The sequence below is a fragment of the Natator depressus genome, chromosome 2, assembly GCF_965152275.1.
Source record: "Natator depressus isolate rNatDep1 chromosome 2, rNatDep2.hap1, whole genome shotgun sequence".
Lineage (NCBI taxonomy): Eukaryota > Metazoa > Chordata > Testudines > Cheloniidae > Natator > Natator depressus.
Genome location: NC_134235.1, coordinates 204,322,914 through 204,342,490, shown reverse-complemented (window position 1 = coordinate 204,342,490; position 19,577 = coordinate 204,322,914). Strand labels below are relative to the sequence as shown.

Sequence of the window (19,577 nt, the reverse complement as noted above, 5' to 3'; positions counted from 1 at the left end):
GTGCTCCAGGACTTTACAGCCTCTCCAGTACTGGATGAGGAGTCCTTCAATTCAGTGGTATCGAGTCAAGAGGTAGACTCTTCAAGACCATAGATCTCACCAGGGTCCTGGCATAGGGATGGATGAGCAGATTGAACGGACATTGTTAAGTAAAAATCTCCAGTCATGGGCTCAACAGGAGCACCCATAGGGACACCACTTGAAGAAGAGGAGCAGCTTTCCAACACCTCTATCTAGGTCCTGTTCAATTGGAATGAGCATAGTGTTATGCCATCTACTTTAGTTATGCCATGCAACAATAGAATCAAAAGCCAAAGTAAGGCTGAGGTTTGGCTTTTATCCATACTGGAGAGTGGCCATTAATTACTGCTACAAGGACTGCCTCTTTCTCAAGTCCTATCTAAAGTCTGACAGAAAAATTCAAGATGTCCACAGATATTAATTATATTTAATTTCGTACTGCCTACGAGACACACTCATGTACCAGGACCCCACTGACAGGCACTCCATAAACACAGAACAAAAAGGAAGGTTCCTGCCCCAAGGAGCTTACAATCTAATTATACAGCAAGAGACAGAGGGTCACATGAGAACATTCGCCAGCCTCACTGGCTACTGGTGTGCTGAGACCATAGCCCAACTGTTAAGCTTTTTGGGTGCATCATGGCATAGGAGAGTTTTAAGGACTGATCTGAAGGAGAACACTGAAGTGGTTTTGTGGATGTTTACAGGAAGCTCCTCCCAAGGGTGAGGGGCAGCATGGGAGAAAGCATGAAGGTCCTTGTTTGAAAATCTAACAAATGGGTAATGGAGGCTAGCATCATGAGGCAATCACAGGCAGGAGCAGACATCTTGATACTTAATGAGAAATGATAGGGTGGGGCTATTAAGTGATGTTGAGTTTGGTTGTTACCACCTATGATGTTTTTACTTAAGTACAGGGAGACTGGATAGGATATGGAGAGATGGCAGTTATGTGTAGTCAGACATGTTGGATGGACCTAAATTCTACCGTGACAGAAATTTAGCACTCTGGTGAAAGACTGGAAATTCTGTAGCAGTTTCACACTGAAGGACTATTTTACAGAATTAAATACAAGCACGTTAAATTCAATTAAATGTTGCACCATAATTATCAGTTTTTTCAGCGGTTGCAGAATTTTGTACTGAAAATACAGAACTGCATTGTGGAAGCTGGAGACTATCAACGGTTAAGAGATAGCTGGGGCTTTTGGAAACTGGGAAAACAGTTTATGATTGTGAAATAAGCATAATAGCTAGATGTTTCTGCTAATGTGGTCAGCATCATTATAGTTAATAAGGCTGACAAACTGTCATAATTAGGTTCCAGAATTAACACTCCATTGAGCAGGAAGATAATTCATACTTAGACCTACTGTTTCAAACTGTCTACACACTTAGGAAGACAACACAGACAGTTTACACTCATTTCATGTTCTCTTCATAACCACGAGGGCTAGAAACTTTAAAATAAAATCTTAAATTTTGCTTAAGGTAGGGTCTGTGTAGCCAGTTACTCAGTAGCAGAAAACACAGGTACTAAATAACTCAAAAGCTGATCAGCTTTGCCAGGGTCACATTAAAAACTCAAAAGAATCTTAGTGAAGTTTCAGACATGTCAGAATGCACATGAACCTGCTAATGGTCCAAAGAGACACTTGTCTACTTTGGACTAGTTCACGGAAGACTAAAGCATAACTCCATATTGAACAGGAAAGTTCAGCTGTTTACATGGATTCACTTTAAGGGACACACGCTGGCATGCATGACTTCTACATATGGCAAGTAATTCCCAAAGGTATGTAAAAAAGTGCTCTGCTTCCAGTTACTTCAGCCGAACAAGAGGGAGCATGGTCTAGTACTGTGGATATGAACTGTTCCCATCAAGGATCCAACCATCAATCACACTTCTTACTGCAATCCAAAATCCCACAAAACTTTGTGGCCAGAAAGAAGTGCAAATATGGGCACCACAAGAAGCAACTGGGGGCAATGTGTTGAGTAAGGTGCTGATAATAATGATGATTTCCCCCATTCCCCAACCTCCTTCCATCCAACTGTTTCAAGTTATTGTGGAATAACAGGAGTGAAGTAACTGCAAGAAAAAGAAAGGGAGCTTCTCTTTTCCTCACTCCTAAAAGCTACAGCCTCTGGTAGCTTTCTTCCTATCTCCCATTCCTGTCCCGTGAGTGCTTAACAAAAAACATTAATAAACTGATGTTCTACACCCATGAGCTATTCTCCATTTTACAATCAAGAAACTTAACCTGCAAATTACTCATCTGTAGTTACACAAGAAATCGGTGGCAGAACCAGGAACTGAACCCAGATCTCTCAAGTCTCAGTCCAATGTTAACTACTAACCCACCCTTCCTCTTAATCAAAGTGCCTTCTACCTTAGCAAAGGAAGTTTTCTGTTTTAGCCCCTGGAGTGCAATCAATTGGGTAGCTACCCCCTCATGACCCACTGGTGGGGAGAGTAGGGGAGGTGTCACATCCCAGCATTTGAGAAACTAGTTTAGAGGAAGCAGCATTGACTGCACACTTGAAACTGCTGATGTGGTGTCTATTTTTCTTCATTTTGACAGAGCATTGTTTAGAAAAACTGGAGATACCGTATCTTTAATTGAGGTGGCCTCACAGCCAGTAGAAGTTTCAATATAATTTCATATCTCGGAAGAAGTAACAATACACCTCTTTTTAAAAGAGACACTACTTTTCTATGGTGTTCTGTACCCCTTGTGCAAAAATCAATTTAGATTCTTGGTTTCCATTCTTTCCTCCTCAACTGACCATATCATGGATGGAGAATGATCACTCCCAGGAGCAAGGTATGTCTTAAGTGTTTTGCATTGATTAGTAACCCACTGACCAATAAAGGCACATACTGACAAGTCAAAGTAAGCTTTCCAGATCTTGTTCCTTAAAACAATGGTGACAGATAAAAGCTTAAGACTATGAGGGAAATCAGTGGTATCTCACAATTCTGACAGATAAGAGACTGCTCAGGGGGAGAGAGAAGTGACTTTTTAAAGGTAGATGTTTAAAAAGTTTAATAGTTTAAAAAAATCCATGCCCCTCTAAAGATTTTATTTCCATTTTGTAACAGATGTAGTGAGGCAAAACAGGGCTTGCATTAGTGAGTAGTTATGGTTGTGTTAATGGATGTATACTGATTTTACTTTACAACTGTCAAACCCAATAATGTTTGGGAATTAAATCCCATTGCTTAAACAGTATACTGGTATATAAAATTACAGTGTTTTATAAACACTAAACCATTACTTCTCATGAATTTGACCAATATACTATTTATATAGCGATTTTCAGCATTTATGAGATTCACAAAATACAATGCATCCGATGAAGTGAGCTGTAGCTCATGAAAGCTTATGCTCAAATAAATCTGTTAGTCTAAGGTGCCACAAGTACTCCTTTTCCTCTTATAAAATACATTTAAATTCTTTAGTTTATAAAAATATCTGTAAAGATTTTTACAAATCTGTAATAATAATCAACTACAGTCAAGAGCAACAACATTAATTTACCTCTTTAGAATCGTCTATTCTCTCAAAATAAACAAAAGCGAATCCTCTTGATCGTCCAGTCCGCTGATCATAAACCACATTGACGCCACTCAAAGGTCCGTAACGGGAAAAGACTTCACGCAAGTCTCGCTCAGTGGTATACAAACTGAGGCCAAACACTCCAAGGCATGTGTTAGGATCTGGATTAGCCTGTTAAAACAAAAGTTCAAAATATATTCCATTAAAATGCTATTACTATCATATCCGCCAACTACTATTTGTTTTCCTGGTTACTCAAAGCTTAGCATTTCAACCTTAATAAACTAAAAGATATTTTCAAAAATCAAACTTAATTTTTTGATAAAATCTATTACAGCAAATTAAATATTGGCAAACGATGCTGAATTCACAGTACTGGAAACCGAAGCCCTTTGTTCACCTACAGAACAAGTACAACGTAGACGCCTGCTCCAGAAGCTTTCCGATAGCTGCCCCTAGCTGATATGCTACTGGCCTGATTTGGAAGGACAGACTAGCGGTAAGAGTAGCACTACTCTCCATTGAGATTCCATCCTTGACCTCTCTGCAGAGACTGGAATGTCATTTAACACTCTATTCATGGATATTTAGCATAGGGATGTCTGAATTCCTAATTTATCTTTTGCTAGATATGGACATCTCAACTATTACTATATCTGTAATCTCCCCCAAAGACTGAATATTTCTGTCACTTTCCCCCATAATAGTTCTACGTCTGTACATAAAAGGCTCAATTTAGGTTTGTAAGGTTCATCTCTCTAAATTGTCCTATCCCTCTAAACTGACCAAGATCACAAGCTCATCTTATCTAGATAGTATAGATGTGCACTATTTTAAGGGACCTTGGCACTCCAGAGCCAGCAGGACTAGAGTTCTGCAGCAAGATGCCAGGATTCTTACATGGTAGACTGGAAATTCTTTGGCACCTTCATTTCAGTTGCACTTTACTACTTTTACTTAACCTACTTTTTTAAAATATAAAATTGAACCATACAATCAGTACAGTACTTCCTTTTATTACATTTATTTTATGTTGTCTCCACATTTTCATTTTTTGATATGCTGGATATTTAGTTTTAATACAATCCATTGTAGAAACTGTTTAGAAACTTTTGGAACTGTCGAAGCACTTTAAGACTAGGATTAATTGCAGTAGCTGAATGTTTCAGCTACAATGATCAGCAGTGAAAGTTAATAAGACTGAAATTTAATCAATCATTTTTAGATAGGACAATGATATGAATGGAGCAGTTCACACTTTTCAGAACTATGGTTTCAGATTTTCTAGCCACAAGAAGTGCACTGGTTACAGATAATTTTCTTCACAGCTCCAGGGATCAGGAACAACCCCCCCCCCCCCCCCTTGCATACACACACTTTGGAGCATAATTCCACAGCCATGAAATAATTCACTGACATTTTCAGTGACTACTAACTTGATGCAAGTCACTGATTTACATAAAAAAGTGTAATTTCATTCCTTAATTCCCTAAGGGATCCCACATCTCTACAATTGGCATGAACCTCTTATTCATGTCAGTTATTCTAAAAGTAATACTGTTTGTGACAATGTGTGGGACCTGTGCAATTTGAAATGAGGTTTCCATTCTGTGTAAGGCATAAATACACATTAAATTTAAAAATCAAGCATCTGTATGATAATTTTGTTCTTGTCATTGTTAGAATTTAAAATTACTAGCTGAAATTTTAGTGAGAAAATTTGTTTGTACCTTCAATTGGTTTACTTTATTCAATAATGTCAAATGCACAATCAGTTTGAATTATTTCTGTGTGTAAATCTTATACAGCAAAAAGAGAATGTTTAAAAAGAAAATTCAATTGTACATGCCATAAAAACTGACAGGGGATTCCTGGACAGACATGGGTTCCAAAACTACTACTATAATGACCAGATCACAAATTGATGGTGTTTCTTTAAGCACTGCTCCTGACTAAACCATTTTCTAGCTGGTTTTCACACTTGTTTATAATTTACACAGCTTAAAGTTTTCCATGTCTGAGTGTAAACTCATTTACAATGTTATATGGCAATGTTTATAATTCATGGTGAGAACTGATACAGACACGGACTTAAAAGCCAGAACAGACCATTGTAATCATCTAATCTGACCTCCTGAACATTTCAGACCACAGAATCTCTCACACTCACTCCTGTAATAAGCTCATAACCTCTGAGTTACTGACATCCTCAGATCTTCATTTAAAGACTTCAAGTTTCAGGGAATCCAACATTTACTCTAGTTCAAATTAGTGAGTGACCCATGCCCCATGCTGCAGATGAAGGCTAAAAAACCTGTCACTCTCACCGGGGCAAAAAATTCCTTCCCTACCTCAAATATGGCAACTGCTTAGGCTCTGAGGATGTTAGCAAGACCCAACAGCCAGACACCTGGGAAAGAATTCTCTGTAGTAACTCAGAACCCTTCCCAGCTAGTGTCCCATCTCAGACTGTTGGGGATAATTGGTACTAGCAATAGTGGATGGGCCACTGCAAGCTATCATTATACCATCCCCTCCGTCAACTTATTAAACTCAGTCTTGAAATAAGTTAGGAAATTAGACAAAAGTTTCTAACCATCAGAGGAGTGAAGTTCTGGAACAGCCTTCCAAGGGGAGTAGTGGAGGTGACCAGGATGGTGACAGTGACTGTGAAATGCTCAGGGAGATTAAAGAGGCTATTAAAATATAAAACTCAATAATAATGGGGGATTTCAACTATCCCCATATTGACTGGGTACATGTTAACTCAGGACAGGATGCAGAGAAAGTTTCAGAGTAGCAGCCGTGTTCATCTGTATTCGCAAAAAGAAAAGGAGTACTTGTGGCACCTTAGAGACTAACCAATTTATTTGAGCATAAGCTTTCATGAGCTACAGTATCCAATGAAGTACTCCTTTTCTTTTTGAGAGATAAAGTTTGATACCTTGAATCAGGCGTGGGCAAACTCTTCAGCCCAAGGGCCACATCCGGGTATGGACATTATATGACGGGCCATGAATGCTCACAAAATTGGAGGTTGGGATGCAGGAAGGGGTGAGGGCTCTGGGGTGGGGCCAGAAATGAGGACTTCAGGGGGCAGGAGGGGGTTCTGGGCTGGGGCAAGCCGTTGGGGTGCAGGCTCTGGCTGGGGTGCAGGCTCTGGGGTGCAGGAAGGTGCTCTGGGGTGGGGCCAGAAATGAGGAGTTCAGGGGCAGGAGGGGGTTCTGGGCTGGGGCAAGCTGTTGGGGTGCAGGCTCTGGCTGGGGGCGCGGGCTCTGGGGTGCAGGAAGGTGCTCTGGGCTGGGACCAAGGGGTTTGGAGGGTGGGTCGAGGATCAGGGCTGAGGAGGGAGTTGGGGCTCAAGAGGGGGTCAGGGGTACAGGCTCCAGGTGGCGCTTACCTCAAGCAGCTCCTGGAAGCAGTGACATGTCCCCTCTCCGGCTCTTAAGCAGAAGCGTGACTGGGCGGCTCTGCATGCTGCCCCGTCTGCAGGCGCTGCCTCTGCGGCTCCCATTGGCTGCGGTTGCTGACCAATGGGAGCTGTAGGGGCAGCACTTGGGGCGGGGGCAGCATGCGGAGCCCGCAGCTGCCCCTCTGCATAGGAGCTGGAGTGGGGGACATGCTGCTGCTTCCAGGAGCCGTGCAGAGCCACACATGGAGCGGGGCAAGCCCTGAACCCTACTCTGTGACAGAAAAACACAAGAGCCCAACACTGTAGCATTTAATTTCAGAAAGGGGTACTACACAAAAATGAGGAGGTTAGTTAAACAGAAATTAAAAAGGTACAGCACCAAAAGTAAAATCCCTGCAAGCTGCATGGAAACTTTATAAAGACACCATAGAGGCTCAACTTAAATTTATACCCCAAATTAAAAAACGTAGTAAGAGAACCAGAAAAGAGCCACCATAGCTAAACAACAAAGTAAAAGAAGCAGTGAGAGGCAAAAAGGTATCCTTTAAAAAGTAGAAGTTAAATCCTAGTGAGGAAAATAGAAAGGAGCATAAACTCTGGCAAATTTTTAAATTATATTTAAAAATATAATTAGGAAGGACAAAAAAGAATTTGAAGAACAGCTACCCAAAGACTCAAAAAGTAATAGCAAAAATTTAGTATATCAGAAGCAGGAAACCTGCTAAACAATCAGTGGGACCATTGAACTATCAAGATGCTAAAGGAGCACTCAAGGACAATAAGGCCATTGCAGAGAAACTAAATAAATTCTTTGCATCGGTCTTCAATGCTGAGGATGTGAGGGAGATGCCCAAACCTGAGCCATTCTTTTTAGGTGACAAATCTGAAGAACTGTCCCAGAATGAGTGTCATTAGAGGTGGTTTTGGAACAAACTGATAAACTAAAACAGCAGTAAGTCACCAGGACCAGATGGTATTCACCCAAGAGTGCTGAAGGAACTCAAATGTGAAACTGCATAACTATTAACTGTAGTCTGTAACCTATCATTTAAATCAGCTTCTGTACCAAATAACTGGAGGATAGGTAATGTGACACCAATTTTCAAAAAGGGCTCCAGAGATTATCCTGGCAACTACAGGCCGATAAGCTTGACTTCACTACAGGGCAAACTGGTTGAAACTACAGTAAAGAACAAAATTGTCAGACACATAGATGAACATAACTTGTTGGGGAAGAGTCAACATATTTTTTTGTAAAAGGAAATCATGCCTCACCAATCTACTAGAATTCTTTGAGGGGCTCAACAAGCATGTGGTCAAGTGAAATCTAGTGGATGTAGTATACTGAGATTTTCAGAAAGCCTTTGACAAGGTCCCTCACCAAAGGCTCTTAAGCAAAGTAAACTGTCATGGGATTAAGAGGGAAGATCTGCTTATGTATTGGTAACTGGTTAAAAGATAGGAAACAAAGACTAGGAATAAATTATCAGTTTTCAGAATGGAGAGAGGGAAACAGTGGTGTCCCCCAGGGGTCTGCACTGGGACCAGTCCTATTCAACATATTTATAAATGATCTGGAAAAAAGGGTAAAACAGTGAGGTGGCAAAATTTGCAGAGGATGCAAAACTACTCAAGATAGTTAAATCCCAGGCAGACTGCAAAGAGCTACAAAAGGATCTCTCAAAACTGGGTGACTGGGCAACAAAATGGCACATGAAATTCAATGCTGGTAAATGAAAAGTAATGCACATTGGAAAACATAATCCCAACTATACATATAAAATGATGGGGTCTAAATTAGCTGTTACCACTCAAGAAAGATCTTGGCGTCATTGTGGATAGTTTTCTGAAAACATCCACTCAATATGCAGTGGCCATCAAAAAAGCAAACAACGTTGAGAATCATTAACAAAGGGATAGATAAAAATATAGAAAATATCATATTGCCTGTAAAGAAATCCATTGTACGCCCACATCTTGAATATTGCATGCAGGTGTGGTCGCCCCATCTAAAAAAAAGATCGATTGGAATTGGAAAAGGTTCAGAAAAGGGCAACAAAAATTATTAGGGATATGGAATGGCTGCCGTATGAGGAGAGATTAATAAGACTTTTCAGCTTGGAGAAGAGACAACTAAGGGGGGATATGATGAGGTCTATAAAATCATGATGGCGTGGAGAAAGTGTTATTTACTCCTCATAACACAAACTAGGCGTCACCAAATGAGATTAATAGGCATCATGTTTAAAACAAACAAAAGGAAAAATTTCTTCATACAACGCACAGTCAACCTGTGGATCTCTTTGCCAGAGGATGTTGTGAAGGCCGAGGCTATAACAGGGTTTAAAAAAAAAAAAAAACACACTAGATAAGTTCATGGAGGATAGGCCCATCAATGGCTATTAGCCAGGATGGGCAGGGATGGTATCCCTAGCCTCTGTTTGCCAGAAGCTGGGAATGGGTATGGTATCCCTAGCCTCTGTTTGCCAGAAGCTGGGAATGGGTGACAGGGAATGGATCAGTTGATGATGACCTGTTCTGTTCTGTTCATTCCCTCTGGGGCACCTGGCATTGGCCACAGTCGGAAGACAGGATACTGGACTATACGGACCTTTGGTCTGACCCAGTATAGCTGTTCTTATGTTTTTTGTTTAGAAAAACTGGTTATCTTCTCAAAGAAAGATCAGGTTAGTCTGGCATCACTTATTTGTAAAACCATGTTGTAATTTTATCCCATTTCCATTTACCTCTATGTCTTTAATTACTTTTTCAAAATTTGTTTGAACACCTTGCATTCATCTAAGGTCAAACTAACAGGCCTGTAGTTTCCCAAGTCCCACCCCCCTTCTTAAATATAGGCACTCTATCTGTAATTCTCCAGTCACATGGTATGACACCCAAGCCTACGGATTCATTAAAAATCCTTGCTATTGGCTAGCAATTTCATGAGCCAGTTCCTGTAATATTCTTGGATGGAGATTACCCAGGCCCCTCGATTTGATCTCCTTAAGCTGTTTTGAGTTTGGCCTCCCCGTACAACGTGGTAGTTTCTACTTCCATATCCTTGCTCCTACAGCAACCCTACCACTGCCCCCAAGCACCTCATTATCCTTATTAAAAACTGAGGCAAAGTATTTGTTTAGGTGTTGGGCCGTACTTCTTATTTTAATCTCCACCATGTCCTCAGTGTTTAGCAATCCCACTTCCTTCCTTGTTTTCTTTTTGTTTATATGGCTAAAGAACCTTTTACTATTGGTTTTAATTTCCTTTGTAAGGCCCAGGTCTGCTTGACTTTTGGCACTTCTCACTTCATCACTATGCTTTCTGACCTACATTGGTGGGTCAAGGAAAATTGTTTATTCTCTCAAATATACAAATAGCAAATCAAGTCTATTCAAAGTATTTAAAAGGGGAGATGATGAAATATTTAGATCTATCCATAAAGTTAAACAGAAGAAAAAAAATGTGTAAAAAATGCACAATGCCACATACTATTACAGGAGTAACTGGTGGTAATCTCTATATTTAGGCTTCCTTACGCTTTCCATTATATCAGATTCTTGTAACTCTTTTTCCAGAAGCTTTAACACCTACACTGTTCGCAGCAGGCTTTTGCAATTTGACAACTGAAAAGCCCTTCAGTAGAAACATGTCTTTAATCCCATGAAATTCCTTTTAGATTTAAACAGAGTTATAAACAGTTAAATAATTTCCTCTCTTTCACTAGCATTCCTCAGGAAAAGTCTGTCTGCATGCCAAAATATTAACAGAACACAGACATTCTAATGAATCAGGCTGCCACAGCACACGACGTACACTTCTATCCTGATATAACGCAGTCCTCAGGAGCCAAAAAATCTTACCACGTTATAGGTGAAACCGTGTTATATCGGACGTGCTTTGGCCTCGAGCATTTCCTTTATTAATAGTCACTTCCCATCCCCTGACTGACCCCTCTGAACCCCCAACCCATCCAACACCCCCCCCCCGCTCCCTGACTGCCCTGAACCCCTATCCACACTCCCGCCCCTGACAGACCCCCCCCCCGGGACTCCCACGCCCTATCCAATGCCCCCTTTCCCAGTCCCCTGACCGTCCCGCCCCCCAGAACCATCCAACCCCCCTCTCCCCCCCGAGACCCTCTGCCCCTTATCCAACCCCTCGGCCCCGGCCCAGCACCCTAACACGCCGCTCAGAGCAGCGTGTCAGAGCCAGACACACTGATGCGCTGATCCGCCAGAGCGAACAGCCCCACACCGCAGAGCACTGCTTTACCGCACTATATCGGAGTAGAGGTGTATTAGAAACACCTGGGCCCTACCAGAGCAACCTAGTCGTGCTGTTTAGGGAAGGAGCTTGACCAAGCCCCCTAATTCTTCAACCACACCACATGGGTAGAGCCCTGCAAATCTGTGGATATCCACAGACGCTGTTTGCAGATTGGACATGGATAAAATTTTATATCCATCCACGGCTCTACACATAGGACTCTGAGGCCATGATCTGGGTCTCTCCCCATCTCCCTGCCCTTGGGGGCATCATATGAGACAAGAGCTCCCTCAGCTCCAAGGGCAGTTGGGAAGGGAGTAGAGACAATCAGGCCAGGATCCCCCACCTACCCCACTGACTCTGCACATGGCACCTGTAGCCCACTCCTGCTTTGGGATAACAGTCTTCTGCTGCTGCCGGTTAATATGGTCAGTTCTTAAGTGGTAGAAATCTTGCTGCACTGCTGAGGGGTTGAGGTCTCAAACTTTCTTGATTGTCCATGATGGTGATTGTTACAGCCGTACAACCTGCTTTATATTTTTCCCTTTAACAAACCTAGGGAAGTGCAATACAAATAACTGCTTCAAAAGAAAATTGTTTAGGTTACAAAACCAAGAATGCAGAAGTTAAGAATGTCCAGATTTATAGTTGCCTGTGCAATCTTAATTCTGCAACTTTGTTCACATGCATTTTGACACAATCTTTAACCACATTTCCCGCCCCCCAAAGACACCTACCTCATTTAGTCCACAGATTGTATGCACAAGGGGGAAGAATTTAGGTTGCATGGGCAACTGTGAATCTGACATTCCCCAACTTTCAAGTTATTTGCTTTGTAACCTAAATAACTAAGGGTAGGTTTTTAAAATGTTATTTCCTTGGGTGTTTGTTAACATACTTTTAAACCTTAAATAACCTTTTTTAATGCATTTTTGTATATACGTGTAGAATGCATACACTACTCATAAGTGTGAGTGCCTAAAAAATTGCCACTCAAGTAAAACAAACTCATGTTGTACACATGTTCTAGGCTGAATTTTATACCTAAAATGTTGTCTTGTGCAGAATAAATGAAATGGGCATATCGCCATATCCGAAATACAATAATGTAAACAACATGTAATCAGGCAAACTGAAGGCAAATGAAATTTTGTTCCACCTTACACCCTGACTTTCAGTGTAGCACTAGTCTGGAATTTGAAGCTGCTATGTTTTTTTACACCACAGATTGCTAGATGCTAGCTAAAAGCCTAAAAACCATTTGACACCACCCCAAAGCCCTAGCTGAAGTTTCAAAAGTGTGAAATATCTAATTTAAAAAACAAACAGAACTCTGAAAAATACCACTAAATAATGGCTAATCAACAGGGGCGTTATGATAAATAGGTCTTTCTGATTCAGTAGGATTTATTTCTGCTGTAATACGTGGTCACTGTATGGAATCGGTTGAGAACCAATGCAGATGACTGGATAAACCAACAGAGGTTTATACCAGGATGGGACTACCAGACAGATTGTCTCCTTTGCAAAAAGTAATTTACATGACATGACAAAAAAAATGGAGGTTATGTACGAGCAGGATTTTATAATTGTACTATAAGAATAGAGGTACTAATGTATGTCTTGATTTCATTTTACCAGCTACACCATTTGAATAGCAGAAAGGAATGACCCTCTGGGACATGGGTAGAAATGCATCTGACAGACTGCCAGTGTCTGTACTGATGTTAAGGCAGGGACAGACCAGAACAATCCTTATGACTGATTATGGTCACCCGTTTTAGGATAAGTTATCATGTCTACTAGGATTTCCTATATTTTACAAATTATGCACTCTAGTTAAATATACTGTACATTTCTTTGTTTTAAGGTTTAGTAAGTAAGAGACAGGACCTTGTATTGTGTCTACGTTAAGGAGATCCAAAATAAACTGACACTATTTGTATTCTCAAAGGTCTCTGTAAAAGATTGTTTGTGTGAATGAGGAATGTATGCATCAGGAAAAGATAAGGTGCGAAGGCCATTGTTATAGCCAGATGGCCATGGAAGAAGGAGTGAAGAGACTTAACGGACACCAGAGAATCATCAACATGCATCCATAATGAAGGAAGGGCAGATTGACGACCCTGAGATGAAGGCTGGCACCCCTAAAGACAGGACAATTGATTAAATCAGAACCAGGACAGGAGGACCCTCTCGGAGGTGTATTGGACTGTTTACATCAAAAGATACACCAATTAAGAAGTAACCCAGTCACAGACTGACACAGCAAAATCCACAGACTTCAGAGAAAAAAAGGACGGTAAGAACAGGGTGCTTGGCCATGGGACTTTGGGTTCGTCTTGCCACACTCCAGGAGCATCGGATCACGACCGACAGAGCCCTGCTCCCCTCTGCGACCAATCTGGCTGGCCACTAGATTGATCCAGACTCTGGACTGGTAACTATAAACATCAACTGGCAGGAGTGTGTGTGTGTGAGAGAGAGAGAGATTGAAAAGCATATGCTAACTCTTGTATTCTCAATAAATGCGGTGTTCTGCCTTCTCCCCTATAAAGATCCCGTGTGCTTCTTATTACAGTTAGAGCTGCTCATCAGACTGGAATCTGGACTATATCTAGTAATGTACCAAGTAAACTAGGGTAAGCAGAGATAGGAGAACTAGATATTGTGCCTGAGACCATGGGTAAGCAAAGGCCAGACTTCAAACAGGCTCAACGGGGAACAGTTTGATAGGAATATTCTTCACTGTTTTCAACAACCTTGTGACTTGGGAGAAACCCATTATGAGTACCCAAGTGCCCATCAGGACAGACAGATAATCCCTGGAAGCCTTAAGATCAGCCCTTTAAGCCTCCTTGGGAGACAGAGCCAGAAACTAGGGACAGATAGGGAAGTATTATTACCATCATACAAGCCACTGGTGAAATCTCATCTGGAATAGCATGTGCAATTCTGGTCTCCCATGTTTAAGAAAGATGAATTCAAACTGGAACAGGTGCAAAGAAGGGCTACTGGGATGATCAGAAGAATGGAAAACCTACCTTATGAGAGGAGAATCACAGAGCTTGGCTTGTTTAACCTAGCAAAACAAAGGCTGAGGGGAGAGATGACTGCTCTCTATAAATGCATCAGAGGAAAAATACCAGGAAGGGAGAGGTCTTTAAGTTAAGTGCCAATGTTGACAAGAACAAATGGATGTAAACTGGCCATCAACAAATTTAGGCTTGAAAGCAGACAAAGGTTTCCAACCATCAAAGAGGAGAAGTTCTGGAACAGCCTTCCAAGGGGAACAGTGAGGCAAAACAACTAAATTGTTTCAAGACTGAGCTTGATAAACTGACGGAGGGGATGGTATGATGAGACAGCCAACAATGGCATGCAGCCCATCTGTGACTGCTAGGAGCAACTATCTCCAATGGCTGGTGATGGGACACTAGATGGGAGGGCTCTGAGTTACTACAGAGAATTCTTTCCCAGATGTCTGGCTGGTGGGTCATGCTGACATGCTGAGGGTCTAACTGATCATCATATTTGGGATCAGGAAGGAATTTACCCCCAGGTGACACTGGGTTTTTCACTATCCTCTGTAGCATGGGACTTGGGACACTTCCTGGTTTAAACTAGAGCAAATGGTGGATTCTTTGTAACTTGAATTCTTCAACTCACGATTTGAGGACTTCAGTAATTCATCCAGAAGTTATGGGCCTATTACAGGAGTGGGTGGTTGCGGTTCTGTGGCCTGTGATGTGCAGGTCTGACTAGATGATCATGATGGTCCCTTCTGGCCTTGAAATCTGTGAACATCTCTCTCAATCTGATACTAATAATAGGAGTGGGGGGGAAGGGGGAGAGAGGGGGAAGGGTGTTTTGTGGTAGGATGGTTGTAGAGGCCTTTGAATTTATCAAGGTGGAAACTACCTTGCCTGACAAAGCCTAGCAAGCCAGAGATTCTCTTTTGCAATCCAGATCTTTAAACAGCTTTTCTAGTACCTTTTCTGGTAGTCAACACATGGAGGCTTTGACTCAAGACTAGGAAGGACATCTATTCTCCAACAGGATCATCCTGATCATTTCTACCAAATTGGGGGTGATCAGAATCAGAGCCACTGAATTCAGTTTCCTCAGGATCCAACAGATCAGAGAAAAAAGGTATACATTAGATGAACTTCCTAAAGGATCAGAAGTACGTGAGTTGTCCACCCCCCTTTTTCTTTATAGTAAGTGGATAGCTGGACAGCGTTGGTATTCTTAGTAGTCACAAATATATTTGCAGGAAGAGCTCCTTTCAGCTTTCATTCCCCCTGGCAGTAAAGACTTAAGTCATCCATTTTAATCGGATTAAGCTTGCTGGCTCAGTAAATCATCTCGCGCAATACCAAACAGCATGTTGCCCAGCCCATCAGGATCACAGGTTCTTGTTGTCATCAGTCTTGTGGGACTCTCTTGGTCTTGAAGGAGGGTCAAGATCCTGTGGGCAAGCTTGCCGCAGAATCAATCAGGCATACTCCAGTCACTATAGTGCCCCATGTTTCATTTGGATCTTGCTTCTGCTGCCATAGCTACAGAAGTGCTAAAGTAAGAGTGCCTGACTCACTAAACTAACTGTCAACTGGAGCTGAGAGACAGAGGACTACTAATAGGAAGGGCTCTGATGTGGGCTAAAAGCCTATATGGGAGGTAGAGCTACTTGCAACAATGTAAAGAGCAGCACCTCAGATTTCAGACTGGCAGATTTCTTCCAGAAACTAAAGTCAGTCAGACAGGTACTGATTACTCTTGATCATGGATCAAAGTCACACACCAAAATGTATGATAAAAAATAAACCTTATCCAATTCACATTTACACCAATGCTTGATATTCCCCAGACATTTTTGAGTACTTTGCCTTTTTGTTATTTCCTTTGATCCAGAATGGCTTCACTACTTTATTTAATGTTTCAATATAGTTTTGTCTTGCTCAAGTCTGAGTAATTTGAACAAGGATGCCAGCTCCTCCTTTGGAAGATTATTGCATCAATTGTATGTTTAAGCATTTTTTCCCCTGAAGTTCAGCCTAAGTTTTACCTGGCTCCATTTCACAACATAATTTCCAGTTATTCCTCCCTGTACCATTAAGCAATTTCCTCTTTATCCTTGACACCCTTAATTATTTGTGTTTGTTACAGCATGGCTTTAGTAGTTTTTTTAGCTTAATAAATATTTCTTCTAGCTTTTCTTCATGGGCAAGTCCCTCTATACATACTGCTATCTGTACTGCCCTTCTGTAGATCTCCTATTTGCACATAGTATCCCAAAGATGGCTCAACCATTGCTATTACCTTTCTAACATGTGACACAGACAGCTAGATATAACAATAACTATGCCACTGTATCACATTGCAAACTTATGCAATAGGTTACAATCCCTGTTACAGGAGGGATTAATTTAATATTGCCTCCCAATCACCACAGTATGTGAGAAACCTTTCACGTAAAACCAACGGGAACAGTGAAATTCCTAGTGTTTTTGATGGCACATCTGGCACTTGTCCATATAAAGAAAAAATTCTACTTGAGCCTTTTGTTTTCAATTTTTTAGACTTTATAAATTTACCTTTCTGGAGACTCTAGGAGTTTTATCTGGGTTGAAGGGGGGAGGGGAGGGGAGAAGAGAATCAGTGCTGTAAGTGCCTTTCTTATGGTAGAAAGACCTTTTTGAAGAGGAATGATTTGCAGTGTCTTTCCTAAAGCAGTAGCAGAATTTACTCTTGCCTCTCCTTTCAGCCCTCACTTAAGGTAACTAGCATATTTCCTAAATTTTATTATTAATTCCAGCCAATTTTTCTAAGAGTTATTTAAACATGTATTCTCAATATTTTAGGTGTATACAACTCCATTTGGCATGGTCATCTGCAAATCTAATTAATTCGTCCCCAGATCATTGATAAAATAGGCTAAAATCAATTCCTACACTGACATTTCAAGAAGTCCTTCCGAACAGTTAATTCAGACAAGATGGTCAAGTCAAGCAAGATGCAGAATTACTCTTTAGTTACATCCTGTAATCTTTTATTCCTTTTAATTTTGTATTTGTCCAATACAGTGAAATTTCATTAGATAAAAATAAATTTGAGGCATATTCAAGTGTGTCAGAGAAGTCTAGATATCTTTCATAGGAAATAATGTCTAAGGGTTTAAGTAGAGAACCAGGAGTCATGATCCTATCCTACCAATGTAATGTGTAATCTTAGGTAAATAATTTTAATCCCTCTATTATTCCCCCTTGCTTGTCTTTAAAATAGGGGTTTGGTTTGTTTGTAAAGTGCTTTGATATACTTAGATATTGTCTTTCATAAGTATACATAATAAACTAATGCTTACACTGTAGCTAAATAAAAGTGTAGTTTATTTTAAAAAACTTATAACAATGTTTATTCTTCAAAAATCTATGCCACTTTTATTCATTCAATGCCAACAGATTTGTTCCCCCTTACATGCTATCATGTTGCAGATGAGACTTTGTGGCAAGGCTAGATTCTTTACTCCTCCGGCTGGAATCATTATATAGGCAGATTCCTACATTATGTTCCCAAATCACATCCAGCCAAAGCACTTAGCAGAACTGATTAACTCCAGATGCACCAAGACGAGAGCCCATAGAGCACCTCCCTCACGAAGAAGGCACAAGAAATGCATCCTAATCATAGCCCTTCTTTAGCTGTTATTGGACATGAATAGTCACAAGTGCCCTGAACACAGTACACTGCAAGCTATGCATGGATAATCAATCCAGAAATCTCTTACTTCTTCAGTCAGGCTCAGAGGCAGACATCTCCTGGAGTTTCTCTTGCCTTATTCATCCACATACACAAAGAAAATACAGTAAACTCATAAGCACTTTAAAAAAAGAAACTAGCCTCCCTTATGATAGAAATGTCCACAGGGAGCGATACCTTACATCATTTATTTAAAATACTCAGCCTTGATTAATACCACATACTCTGCTGCCAGTGTGCCTTCTTCGGTTAGACATTGGAGAATGACTGCGGCTCCTTCGGCGACGATATTCGGGTGTGTAGGATCTGCTTCGAGATCGTCTCCTATGCGAATGAGAATGAGAATGGGACCTGGAGCGAGTGTAACGTCTGTGAGAATGTCTTCTTGATCTGGACCTTCAATGAAGAAAAAAGTTTTCAGATATATATGATATGTATGTGAAATACACGCAATAAATTAAATTTTAAAAAGTACATGTCCCTAAAGGAGATTTCACAAATTCACTATCACCACACACAATAAATAAACATTTAAAATATTGTTTAAATTCTACTTAAGGTGCCTATAGATTTGACAACTGCAGATTTGTAGTAGTTTAAAACTGGACTGAGTCTGATCAGTAATGTGATTCAAACTCACATGGCAAGTACACTTTGGCCATGTGAACTAGAATATATTTTAAATTAGAGAAGAGATTTCTAATCTTACACTCACAGCATGTTAATATAAAATGACATCTATAACATGCAGTGATATGGAAGCCCAATATACTATGTTTTAAGGAAGTCTTACATCAGCAGGGAGATGGACAGATCTAGCAGGGCTTTTCTGTTTAACTTTTATGATTGAGGTAAACCTAAGCTCAACGGTAATCCAAAATTAAGGCCAGAAGGACCATGTTAGTTTCAGGTAGGTAGGTTGTTCTTCACATCATTCACACATGTCCAGCTGTTCTCAGTAGGATGGTACAAAACTGTTCAAAGTTATGTGATTTCCACACACAAGTATCATAGTCACAGGTACGGTACAGCCCTCCTGGCCTAACAGTCCAAGAGAAACATACTGCAACAGCCAAAGAATGCCTGACAGTTTGCAGAGTTCAATTCATGGTCTTTTGGCATTCATATCATTCATGCTCATTAAGAAACCTATGCTCTAACACCTCACAACTAACTGCAAGTCAGAGGACCTGAAAAGTTTTGGTAAACCACAGAAATTGTCTGACAGTAATTATGAAGAAACCAGTTTGGTTGATTTGAAGTCACTGATCTCAATTACATAAGTTTAGAGATCATCCTCAGAAACGCCCTTTACAAAAACTTCACTGTGTCATTTAAAGTTTGGTTGTATTCAGGCTTCTACAGATTTGACCGTTTAGCGACTGCAATTGACAGCAACCTTTTCACATTCAATCATTCTAGTAACATAGCCACAAAGCTCTTAAGAGCTTCCACCTCAAGCTTCCTACCTTTGTCATCACTCTGAATGGCCTTCGTGGCTGTTTTTCCTAGATTCTAGCTGTGGACACTTCCCTGATGGCTAAATATCA

The 19,577-nt window shown here is 40.8% G+C and overlaps 1 protein-coding gene across 2 annotated transcripts in view; it reads right to left on the bottom strand.

Moving 5' to 3' along the window:
* TRA2A (transformer 2 alpha homolog) overlaps positions 1-19,577 on the bottom strand; it is a 53,676-nt gene that overhangs the window by 11,470 nt on the left and 22,629 nt on the right. For both annotated transcript variants that reach the window (XM_074945788.1, XM_074945789.1), the window contains exons 3-4: positions 18,252-18,423; positions 3,570-3,758 (exon numbers count right to left, since the gene is read on the bottom strand). In XM_074945788.1, the coding sequence (XP_074801889.1) occupies positions 3,570-3,758; positions 18,252-18,423 (361 nt within the window). The remainder of the gene's footprint in view (positions 1-3,569; positions 3,759-18,251; positions 18,424-19,577) is intronic.